The sequence below is a fragment of the Aulostomus chinensis genome, chromosome 13, assembly GCF_037954235.1.
Source record: "Aulostomus chinensis isolate RoL2024-O1b breed Wild chromosome 13, RoL_Achi_v1.0, whole genome shotgun sequence".
In the NCBI taxonomy this organism is placed as follows: domain Eukaryota; kingdom Metazoa; phylum Chordata; class Actinopteri; order Syngnathiformes; family Aulostomidae; genus Aulostomus; species Aulostomus chinensis.
The window spans coordinates 9,059,218-9,071,978 of record NC_141332.1 but is presented as its reverse complement, the minus strand read 5'-3'; the positions used below and the strand labels follow the sequence as shown (position 1 = coordinate 9,071,978).

General features: G+C 42.4%; 1 protein-coding gene across 1 annotated transcript; it reads left to right on the top strand.

The window, feature by feature from the left end:
- The first annotated feature begins 291 nt into the window (after window positions 1–291).
- zc4h2 (zinc finger, C4H2 domain containing) lies at window positions 292–12,232 on the top strand. The gene is made up of 5 exons (XM_086223053.1): window positions 292–472; window positions 1,213–1,384; window positions 2,882–3,054; window positions 10,757–10,919; window positions 11,565–12,232. The coding sequence occupies exons 1-5, from the start codon at window positions 420–422 to the stop codon at window positions 11,676–11,678; spliced, it is 675 nt and encodes a 224-aa protein (XP_086079179.1). The 5' UTR covers window positions 292–419; the 3' UTR covers window positions 11,679–12,232.
- Window positions 12,233–12,761: the final 529 nt, after the last annotated feature.

Genomic DNA, 12,761 nt, shown 5'->3' with positions numbered 1-12,761 from the left:
TAAAATTGGGTCCATTTACTCTCTTAATTCACATTTTTACGGAAGCCAAGAGAAGTTGTAGGCTACTCATAATTGTTTTAATGCCGTAATCTCAAGTGAAATATGGCATTTTCATAAATGCTTGAGAAATAACCTGATTTGATGACACAATAAAAGTTCACTTGCCAGACAGGCTTATATTTTCTTGAAAATGGTTTCATACTTTTATTGTCCAGTGCAGGATCGTCACCTTGTGACATAGTAACTTCATACCTCTACCGCTGCCCGCATCAGGCGCAGCCACGGGTTCACGTTGCGGGCGCGCGCTCGTGTGCGCGATCCCACCAGCTATTGTGTTGTTAATAACAAGAACACAACCGTGGCCTTTCGAGTATCAGTTCACAGAACCGACCAGCTGAACGACACCGTATTTCGTAACCATGGGGGACGAACAAGAAATAATGTGCAAATTAGAAAATATCTTGGAAGTGCGGTAAGGCTTGGATACGGAATGGAGTTCTTTCAGGAACGTCACCTTAGCGAGCACTAGCCAGCCAATATGAGCTTTTGTTACTAAGCTAGCTAACATTAGCCGGTCAGCCGCGGACCTTTTTCCTTACAGGTTTCTGCTATCGTAGTCTTACTTTTGTCAGTTTGTATGTTCGGAATGCAGTCTCTATAGGTAAATACATGAGTACATACGGATAGTTTTTAATGTGCATGTTGGGAGGGTACGCACAGTAATGTTCCAGATGTGTATTAACTAAACGCCAGATGTTGACTGCTATTAATGACCGTAGTTGAGCTAGCTGGTTAGCCGGCGAGCTCAGCGGTCTGTCATTATCTCACCAGCTGGGTTCTGTTTGCTTAATGATGGGTTGATGAACAGATGTTCAAATTGTAATTCATACATACCCATACCCATGTGTCACTTTTTAACACATTTTTTCTGCTTTAATATATCGCTTATGTACAGTACTTGGGGGGTAAGGCATGTGAAATTCGACTGTACCAATATATGAAACTCATTCTGTTTATTTTTCATTCATTGGCCAGTAATGCACAATGTTCCTTTTCTGGTAATACATAAATTTTGTGCTCTGCCTAATACTTATGATTTAATCTGAAGTTTGTTCAATGTTGTCATCATCAGGGAAGTAATTGTTGATTATTTGTATCCTAGGAGGAAATATCACAACAGCTTTATTCTCTTGTCTTTGCCTCATTCTCCAGAAACAAGACTATCCAGATGCAGAAAATCAAGTCTCGTCTGAAGATTGAGTTTGAGGCACTGGAATCTGAGGAGAAGCATCTAAAAGAGTACAAACAAGAGATGGATCTTCTCCTTCAGGAGAAGATGGCACATGTGGAGGAGCTGAGGCTCATCCATGCTGATATCAATGTGGTGAGTGTGAAATTAGATAACAACATAGAGAAGAGTGATGCTAGACAAACACCATTGAGAGTATAGCTAGAATATCAGCACTGTTATGCAGCAACTAAAAGATGCCGAGGCAAAAACTGGGACATGGGAAGAGAATGGCATGGCCATGGAGAACGATTTTCGGGGTGTTCTGGGAGTATGGGAAACCAGACTCGGGTGGTTCGCTCTCTATATGACCGGTGCCAGAGCGTAGTCCGCATTGCTGGCAGTAAGTCAGACTCATTTCCAGTGGGGGTTGGACTCCGCCAGGCCTGCCCTTTGACACTGATTCTGTTCATAACTTTTATGGATGGAACCTCAAGGCGCAGCCGGGGTGTTGAGGGGATCCAGTTTGGTGGCTGTGGGATTGGGTTTCTGTTTCTTTTGGACAGTGTGGTCCTTGGCCAGAAAAGGGTTTAGTGCCATCTCAGGGTCGGGATGAGACCCTGCCCCAATTGGAGGGGTTCAAGTACTTTGGGGTCTTGTTCACGAGTGAGGGAAAGATGGATCGTGAGATCGACAGGTGGATCAGTGAAGTGTCTACAGTGATGCAGACTCTGCATTTGTCTGTTGTGGAGAAGAGGGAGCTGAGCCAAAAGGGAAAGCTCTCAAATTAGCAGTCAGTTTATGTTCCTACACTCACCTGCTCATGGTCATGAGCTTTGGGTAGTGACCAAAAGGACAAGATCGTGGGTACAAGTGACCGAAATGAGTTTCCCCCAAAGGGTGGCAGGGCTCTCCCTTAGAGATAGGGTGAGAAGCTCCGCCTTCTGGGAGGAGCTCGGAGTAGAGCTGGTGCTTCTTCACATTGAGAGGAGTCAAATGAGGTGGCTTAGGCATCTGGTTAGGATGTCTCCTAGACGCCTCCCCAGGGGAGGTGTTCAGGGCATGTCCAAATGGTAGGAGGCCTTGGGGAAAACCCAGGACACACTGGAGAGAAGAGCTCAGAAGAGCACGTTAGAGAGCCTGGTGAAGCCAGCTCAGTTGGCTTGGGAATGCCTCGGGATCCCCCGTGAAGAGCTGGATGAAGTAGCCAGGGAGAGGGAAGTCTGGGTCTCTCTGCTTAGGCTGCTGCCTCTGTGACCCGACCTGGACAGGCAGAAGAAAATGGATGGATAGAAACGGAAAGGTGTCTGAATTTGTAGCTTATACTGCCTGCCTGATTAACCATCCATCCATCCATTTTCTTCTGCTTATCCTGTTAAGGGTCATGGGGGGGTGGGGGGGGGGCTGGAGCCCATCCCAGCAGCCTTCGGGCAAGAGGTGGGGCCCCCTGTTGTATGTCTTTGGACTGTGGGAGGAAGCCAGAGTACCAGAGAGAACCCACTGAGGCACAGGGAGAACATGAAGACTCCACACAGAAAGATCCCGTGCTCGAGCTGGGGCTCAACCCGGAACCCTCTTGCTGTGAGCCGACAGTGCTGACCACTGCACCACCGTGCCACCCTGCATGAATAATATCCTTTGAAATTTTGTTAGATGGAGAGCACCATCAAGCAGTCAGAGAATGACCTGAACAAGCTGCTGGAGACAACTCGCCGCCTGCATGATGAGTACAAACCTCTGAAGGAGCATGTGGATGCTCTCAGGATGACTTTGGGTCTCCACAGACTACCGAACCTGAATGAAGAAGAGGAAAAACTCTCCCTGGAGTCAGTACACCCACACTCTCTCAAACACTCACACACACACACACACACACACACACACACACACACACACACACACACACACACACACACACAGAATGATATGCAGACACAACTACAGTTGTATATTTCTTATATTTTGAGATAAAACTCTTAACAGCGAGAGATTAGACTGGTGTGCACTTGCTCACAAGGACATGGCGTTTCCGTAAAGAAAGTAGTTCATGGAACCCTTGATCACATATGCTAACAGTTGGCGGCCCATTAATTTTAGGCTATCAAATAGTTACGTGCCAGGGCGGCCAGCGACTGATACCAATCCATGATACCCGCTGGTCCCCTCAGTTGACTCCTTACCATTGTCTAATATTTTTCAGCAATTTCAAAGTCACATTACTGTCACTGACCAGCCACTCAGTGGTCAGGTTTGGGCATGCTGAAAACCAACCAATTCCAGTCCCTGGCAAGGCAACCGGTGCATCCCTAATTCTTCTCTATCTTTTTAAGGCCAACCCAAGTTCCCTTGACTAAATCGATCCATGTAATATTGATTTTCTGCTGTGAATATTCTCGACTAACTCATCCATTAGCAAACAACACTAAGATTTAAACTGCTGAAAGAAAGAGAGAGAGAGAGAGAGAGAGAGTTCTTCTCATGTGAGAGAGCGGCTCAGCGATAGGTTCCCATGTTTAAGTGTGACAACACAAGCATATCGTGTTCTCAAAAATATATGATCATATTTAATCATCACATTTTCAATCATGATTATGATTTTTGCCATAATTGTGCAAACTACATCAATATAATTCATGTGTTCATGCACATTTACGACACATTAGCATCCCAACAACAGCCAACAATGTTAATTGACGATTATGCACACTACATCATCTACAAAATATAATGTTAAAAACCCCTTAACAAGACATGCACATAATCAAAGAAGTGCACAAACATGTTTCTCCTTTAGAATTTCAGATGGTTGGGATGGATTGGATCATTAATCAGCCTTTTTAGGAATCATTTCATTGCACAGTTATGCATTCGATAGCTGATGAACATCAATGATTCTGTTGGCCATTTCAATCTGGAGCTGCAGTTTGGCCTCATCTTGAGTGTGCATATTTCTGAAGGTGCAGACTACCTGGCTAAAGGACAGAATGTTCTGCAAAATTGATTTATAGAATATTTAAAGGATGCATTGGTCCTCTCTGAATGGGTTCAATTTTCTAAGGAAGATCAACTACTTTTGTAGCTTTCTAAAATATCCACTTACCTGGAATTTAATTGATCAGTAATTTAAATTCCAGGATTTTTACTTATCAAGGCCCACTTAACTAATTCACCCTCAATCTTGGTAGGGATCTTATTTTTACTAAATAGTGCCTGGTTTTCTCTATGTTGACAAATACAAAATGATCATTGCATGATTTAATAGCACCCGGATTCTTTCTCTCAAGCCTCCCCTCAGACCAGCTCTCAGATTTTATAAAGCCATGTTGTGTTGTTGGCATATTTGAAATGAGTATGGTCTAGAGCAGATGTTGACAGTCGTTATATCAAGGCAGACATAAACACACCCTTGAGCACCTGTGTTGGTGATTTTAGAAGATGGAAAAAATGGAATTTAGTCTAACCTCCTGATTGAGGTGGGTCAGTTGTAAATTCACAGGACAATTTTGAGATTTACTCTGAGATGGATCTGGACTGATTTGCTCACCAGCAGGTGTGGGTTTTATGCTGTTGAAGTCCACATACACAGGCTTTGCACCTGCTCTGCATGCTCATAGATGTTCTCTTCCTAGCTTTCTGTTCCATCCTGTTTAGATACTGATGTCGATTTTTGGCTGGATCCGAAATGGTTAGTTCTACAATTGTGTCAGGTCTTGATGGGGCCTACTGGCCAGGCATGGCTCGCTTTGGTCAGTTTTTTTTTTTTTTAGAGAACTGCCTGTTGTCGGACTGGGGCTCATTTCTTCTGAAGCATTTGAAAGTGAATGTAATTCTTTTTCCTCACAACACTTACAAATGTGCTGTGAATGATAATCATTGCACGTGATTTCTCTCTTTCACGCTCTCTCTTGCTCTTTCCTCTGTACTTTGCTGACGTTTATTTTCTGTCTGCTGATTTCTACAATGGAGAAAACTAAATTAGTACCAAAACTTTTATGTTGAACAAGTGACGTGTTTGTCTGTTAAAGAGAAATAATCAATGTAGTAACAGAAACTTGTTTAATATTTGATCAGCACTGCCAAGTACTAAATCTACAACTGCTGTTGGTCATTTGTAAATCCACAGGACAAGCCCACACTTCCGACTTTACTGATGCAATACTGGATTTCCACAGTGAATGAATGTGATTTGTTCCAAAAATAGCTCCTGACAATTCCCAGAAATAACCAATATCAGGAACAGTTTTAGCAGCTGACTGCAAGAGCTTATTGGACCAACATGGCTAAAGAAAAATTATTGCCCTTTCTGACAAGAAGCACTGAATAGTAAAAGAGATGACTGGTTGCTCTATGTTACAGGGATAAGACTAAGCTGTTGGAAGGAACTCTGGTGGGAAAAGGCACTTCAAAAAGAGAAAAGGAAATTCATGCTAAGAACATATAGGGGATTTATATCAAGCAAGAAACAAATTTCAAAGCCTTTATTATATTGGCTGAACGCAAAGCCAATATAAAGCCCATCAAAGAAAGTACTGACCACTGTTTAGTTCCTCACAAATGGTCATGACCAAACTGCTGAAAGAGGAGTTTTATGGACTGTTTGGCTTCGTTTTAAAACAGTGACCAACACAGTCCAGTCATAGTTTCAACACTGTTAAATGCTGCACATGTAAGGCCAAGTGGATGAAGTTTGTTTAATTTGTCTGTTATTGGCACAATAGTAGCTTTTTTCCATATGGAGTGCTTGACAATCTTACTTTTAATCAGTTTCTGCTCTATTTTCTTCTCTTCTCTGCTTCTGGCTGAGTTTGACACTCAAGGGCTGTTGTTAAGAAATAAAGTACCTGCGTAGTCTTTGTAGGATTAACAGTATTGATTTATACAATGTCATTCAAAAATCCAAGGCCGCTTTTGGAGAGTGAACAGACAGCACAGAATATACGCTGCAGTCAGAGTAATGCTCCTGAGATTTAAATTACAGAGCTCTTCAAACAAACTAACAATCCCAATGCAAATGGACCCTGTGTAAGAGGCAGGTGGACACCTGTGTGGGAGAAGGTGGACCCCTGTGAGAGATACTGTTGCTCGTGACGTAGGACAAACTAATCAGATATGCTAGCTAAGCCCTATCCCTTCACATGGGTTCCATCGTGGAACAGGTTTCCCCTGCAATGATTTTACAGACTTCTGACAGAACTAACAAGTAGCACGTTGACATTATGCTATATCTGAGGGGGGGGAAAAGAAAAAAAACGAGACCGCCTGTCTGCTATGATGAATGAGGATACAGGTTCCCTGTTGTTTAAAGACCGAAGGATATTTATCACAACTTAAAGCGTTCTCTGCATGTGAGAATTGAGTGTGTGTTTTTGTTTCGTTCATGGGTGTATTTTCCATCTCGGGAGACCTTGGCTTTGATGTGTGTGAATCCTCTTCCTTGTGCTGTCATTTATACATAACAGGAAAGTTTCATGTTAGGAACTTCAGTCCAGTGCCTCGTCGTTAAAGATGTTGACATAAACATTGGTCAAGGCAGGCTTCATATTATGATAAAATCTATTTTATAATTATACTAAATTTACTGTAAAAGGTTTTCTTTTAAGCTGTCATAAAAAATGCAGGAGACTTGCACATTTTGTTTCGCAACGTACCAGTTTGATGGTTTCTGAAGTGTGAATGCAGTTGTTAAATTTATAAAGATACCATTATGCCGTTAATTCACTACATCGCAGACACATAACTTCAGCGTCGCCACACTTCAGCTTTGCGATACTTGTGTTTTCAGTGTAGAGCGATGCGATGTGATTCAATTCAGTGTCTTGCAGTCAGTTCAGTACATTTTTGTCAAAACTTCAACTATTGTGACTGTGAAATAAATACCTGGATACTGGACAGTTCAGGTGAAGTTTCATAGATCTTTGCTGTTTGTCATAAGGGAATCAGGTTTAAAATAATGGATATTTGGATTTTTAGTAGGGCTGGGCGATATCAGGAAAACATGGGCTGTGCGATTATCGTGTTCAATATTGCAATGACGATATGACCTGCGATTAATGTATATATATTTTTTATGAAATATCAAAGGGTACCTATTAGCTACAGTACATTAAAGCATATCTTTCTGTTTTAAATATTTACAGCTAACATAGACCACAAACATTTAATAGCCTATGCCTGTTGAATAAAGAAATTGAACAGTTATTTGTATCCAACATATGCTTTTATTTTTAACATATTCATATTGCACAAGTCTCAAACTTGACTGTTGGCAAATTCAAACAATTTCCAAGACTGTAACTAAAAGCTATCTGGGAGCAAACATCAATAAAATAAATTAAACATGGCAACTGGCAAATTAAACATTTCTTCCATTATAAAGATCAAGACCTGCTAATGCTATCATCTTGCTAAACAGGCAGCAATTACAGTACAGTGATGGAGAAACCTTGAGTGAGTAATGTAGAACCACTAAATCAAGAGAAAGGGAGATTTATACATCCCAAAACTCCTTTAACACGTCTCTTATTTCAAGTTCTTACACAGGAACACCAACATGTTCACTTTGCTAGGTGTCAAGCAGGAGCGCAGACATGTAACCACATTCCTTGATGCGCTAAAGAGCCTCTGGGAGGGCGAACGAGTGGCTGCAGAGTCGCGTTCGCTAAACTCACAGAAATGGATGGTTGCTGCAATCCTTTGACGTCATGCAGCCTCTGTGTTGTCGGCTGTCTTTGAATTGTTTGTGCAGTTCTTTGTGAGGGTTTTTCAGGTGTTGATGAAGATTGGTAGTGTTTCCCCTCGTAGCTGCCACGACCGCCCCACGTGTTTTACACAGTACCTGGGCTTGAACAACGTCGTCTCGTTTGAACCCAAAATACTGCAGCTCCAAATGAGTAAGGAGCTTTTTTTTCGCCACCAGATCCACCTCATTTTCCTCGCGCTCGCTAGTTTTCTCTGCCTTTTTGTCTTCAGCCGTCATCCACGTAACGTGCCTGCCCTCGGCTCCACTAGCTTGCTAGTGTCGGCTATCACCACACACGCTGTATGTAGCTGACATTCGATTAATCAATTCGATTAATTGCCCAGCCCTAATTTTTAGTGTAATTTCTTTTGCCCTATCTGAGTTTCGGCCAAGTTTCTTTGTAAACATGCTAGCGACACTTGAGCTTCCTGCAGAGCTGGCGCTACCTTGCTCTGCTGCAGCAGCGGTAACACTGGAGGAGTTGCCTGGATGGTCCTGGTTGGCCGGCCAGTGCAAAATCCCATGGCGCCTCAGTAGGTGGTTGAACATATTAGTCGTGTTGCCGTTGTTTTTTATTTCACATTTACATATTCTACAAACAGTGACCGACTAATTTAAAACTCCTCCGTCTTTACCAAAGCCAAAGTGTTTCCACACACTTGACTGAAACGATGGCTGGAAAATGTCTTTCTCTCCTCTGACATCCACTGTGTTGTTGCGGAGATTCACGCTTCTGCCGACGCGTTCCGCTGACGTCACAGACAGGCAGACTCATCGAGTAACGTTTAACGTGTCTAAAATGCCAAAAAACACTCAATCTCTCAAGTTTGCCGTGCTTAAATCCAATGTACAGTTTCACAGTCATTGATTTAATGGATAATTACCATTTAAAACTATTTTAATCGATATATGTCGTTCGGAAAGCCATTTTTATTAAGTTGGGTATAAGTTGTGTACACTCACACACATAAAAGGACTGTCAGCTTTGCCTTCACTGAGCAAAATAATGCTTGGCCTTCATATTTTTACATAAATATTTGGCCCCAGCTCTGCTCCAGCAAATGTCCCCATATTGGCAAGATCTGTCTCCAAGAAGAGGCCAAGACAGTTGGATGGTAAGGCAGTCTGACATCCATCAACATGTCATGATATGTAGAGCAGGATATCGACTGTGTAGGGGAATGGTGTGAGTGAGGTCATAGTGTTCAGTGGGAAGACAAGCCTGGTTGATATATTTGGCTTTGTAGTAGTGTTGCTTGTGTGTCCTTTAGAAAAGGTGGTTCATCTATGATGGAGCATGTCTGTGGTGTCCAGTGTGAGTTGCAAAATTTGGAGGAATATTTTTATCACCCACAGTTCAAGCCAACCTACGCAGCCAGGTTACTTTGCAGTGATTTCACCTGATTGGTGTAGTTTATATGGCAGCCACACCTATCTGACATTCCAGTTCATTTTAGTGTGGGAGCATATAATAACAAATTGGATTTTTAATGTCAGTTGCTTATGTAAACTCTGTGTAGTATAAATAAATGGAGCATGGCTCCTCGATGGTTCAGAGGTAGTGTGGCCTTCTAGCCAGGTCGCTGGTTCAATCCTCACTTCCCCAGGTGATGGTCCCCATATCAAACTATCCTTGAGCAAGATAGTGAAACCCTAATTGCTCCTGATTGCCCTGCGACGAACTGGTGTGTCCCGCCATTTGCCTGATGTCAGCTGGGGTAGGATCTTGCGCCCCCGACCCCCCCTCCCCCGCAACCTTTAACGGATAAGCGGTAAAGAAAATAGATGGATGGATGGATGGCTCCTTGGCGTGATGACAGCACTCTTGGCTTTGCCACGTCATTTCTGGCCAGGTGGACCCCCCCCCCCAACACACACACACACATCTTTGGTCTTTGCCATATGATATCGCCTGTGTTTATGAAATCCTTTTAAAAGGTGTTATTAGCAGTGTTGTTTTCAATCAGGGACTCATCACGGAGAGAGTGACGATGGTGTCTGGGGAGCTCTTAAACTATCAATCACACATCTCACTGCCAGCTAAGTAACTCGAGCTGTTAGTAAAGGCTCTCGATAACTGTATTTCAAGGTGTGATGGAGCAACTTTCAAATAAATTAAATCACACCTCACAGGCCTGTTGGGTGTTAGGCACATTTTCAAAAACTCTGTGAGACTGCTATATCAGCACATAATGAGCCTTCTGCACCTCAGTAATTCCACATGAACATCATCACTCTGAAATATGAACTTATGTAAAAACAAGAATGACTTTGAATTCATATTTAATGAACTTGTATTGAATGTGAAAGATTGCTTTGCGCATGTTCATTCTAAATGATGATTAGAAGATATGCAACCCATTCGACATGTTCTGTGAATGAGCAAAGTTTCAGTCTATGTATAAAACCTATTTTGAGAGAAACCAGAGCATAATGAAATAGGATATCACCTTTTTAGTCTTGTAAATGAGCCAGTCAGGCTTAAAGTCCAAGGCCAAATTTCTTTCCCAGCCCTCCCGTCCACCCACCCACACACACACACACACACACACACAAACGCATTCATACAAACACTCTCACTGACTATGACAACTACTTCTCCTCTGAGTTTTACATTAAAATGAGGATGTGTGAACTTGACAGTAATGTTCTCCAACTCCAATTTCCTTTTGTATTGAGTTTTGTCACCCCACATCTCCTGATACACAGCACAGATGGAATACTCTCCACATGATTCACCAAGAAGATTCACAGCTAGCCAGGTTTCTGTATTTCTTTACTTTGAACAGTTACTTTGAGAAGCAAAAAGCCGAGTGGCAGAAGGAGCCGCACGAGCCTGCCATCCCAGAATCCCTCGCTGCCGCTGCAGCAGCAGCACAGCAGCTTCAGGTGTCCAGGAAGCAAGATGCCCGCCAGACGGCCACATTCAGACAGCAGCCCCCACCTATGAAGGTACCACTGCCATCACTCTCTGCAGAAGACAGGCTTAGTTCTTTTTTTATGCTGGTTTATTAAAGCAGTAGATGGTCAGGGCGACTAATAAAGGTGCCACTGGTTTAATTCTTACTGCTGCTCAGATTAGGGTCATTCTGGCTGAAGCGGTGGGATTAGTGTCAGTGAGTAGGCAAGTGTCTCCACTGACTCCATACCTGACTTATTAGACCTGAAACAGGACGGTGCTTTCCAGTTAGAACAGTTATCTAATAATAACATTTTTGTTTAGTAGAGCACTTTTAACAGAACTGCTGTTTACAAAGTGCTTCACAAATCAAGTTAAATGTTAAACTTTTCTTGCAGTAACTCAATAAGATAAAATTCTATTCAGAAATTACCAGCAGATAAAATAGATTCAAATTGTTTTCTGTCACTCTGTCGCCCAAACTGTGGTGTAGTGTCATATTGAATATTTGGCTATTCGAAATGTAAGAAGATGTGAGCAACGTACACCCCAAATATATGAAGATAAATGAGAAATCTAAATTACAAACTGATGTCAGATGATCAGAACTTGCTGTTGGCTGACACTGAAGTTCAGGAGTCAGAAATTAAAAGTTTGTGTTATATTAGTGTCTTGAATTGTCTCCCCCCTCTCTCCAGGCTTGCCTGTCCTGCCACCAGCAGATTCATCGTAATGCTCCAATTTGCCCGCTGTGCAAGGCTAAGAGCCGCTCTCGTAACCCCAAGAAGCCCAAGAGGAAGCCAGACGAGTAGATTCAGCTCTACATTCATCTTCACGAGGGTTTAAAGGGAACTGGCTCACCACAGAGGTCTCAGATCAGTCATTTATGTTAGGACGCAGCAGCAGGTCTGTGCTCCAGGTGGACGTCCATACCCCCCCCCCCCCCCCCCCCATTTGACTAAATGTATTAGTGCGTTCATCAAGGATCTGGTAATGTATGTGTTTGGATCAGTGCTGTGTATGACTTCCATGTTAGGTTTCTTAGCCCTTAGCCATGTAACTGCAATAACAACAAATCTCCATTTCATTTGGTCCATGTTGCTCTAGTTTACTGCCTTACATGTTGTACTGTATTTTTTAATGTTTGTTTTTGCGATTGCATGCATGCTGCCATGGTTGTCTGTCGTGTAATTTTGGGCCAATATGAAAATCTAATAGGTTTATTGCAGACTTGTTAAATAAAACACAATGTTGTTTTAATGTTTATAGTGTTAAAGTGACTGCATCACTGAAGGGAAACTGATAGCTTTGAATCGTGTTTCCCTTTTAATACAGTGATGAGAAAATAAATGGCTGTTTTGTACTAACATACGTGTTTTTTTTCATGTTTATTTCTGCAACACAATCAACACATGATTTTCACGTGCAGCGTGTCTAAACAAAGGGGAAGGAATATTTGACTCAACCGCATCATCCCGTCATTGTATAAATACTGTGCCTGTCATGTCTGCAGCTATCTGTCTGGAAAAAGGACAGTGAGGTCTTGCTAAATGAGTTCCTGTAGTGATTTTGTCACAGTAACCCCTCATTTCATCTGTTGCCAGGGCAACTCCATGTTCTTTATTTGTTACTAAGGCAACCACAGGTTGCTGTGACCTGCATATTTCCACCAAGTAGTTCCTCCCAAATCCAGTGAGGGGCATTGTAGGGCTTTTGGATAATTTGGCTCGAATTCCTTTAAATTCTTAATGTGCACACTCCTGAAAGAGCAGCATTTGATCTGTCACACTGACAAAAAAGTCAACAAGAAGAGACAAAGGATATGGGAACAGTGTTACTTGTGTGTGTTTAGTCTGTATTTTGGTATTTGGGACTTCAGTTGAGACTTTTTCCTC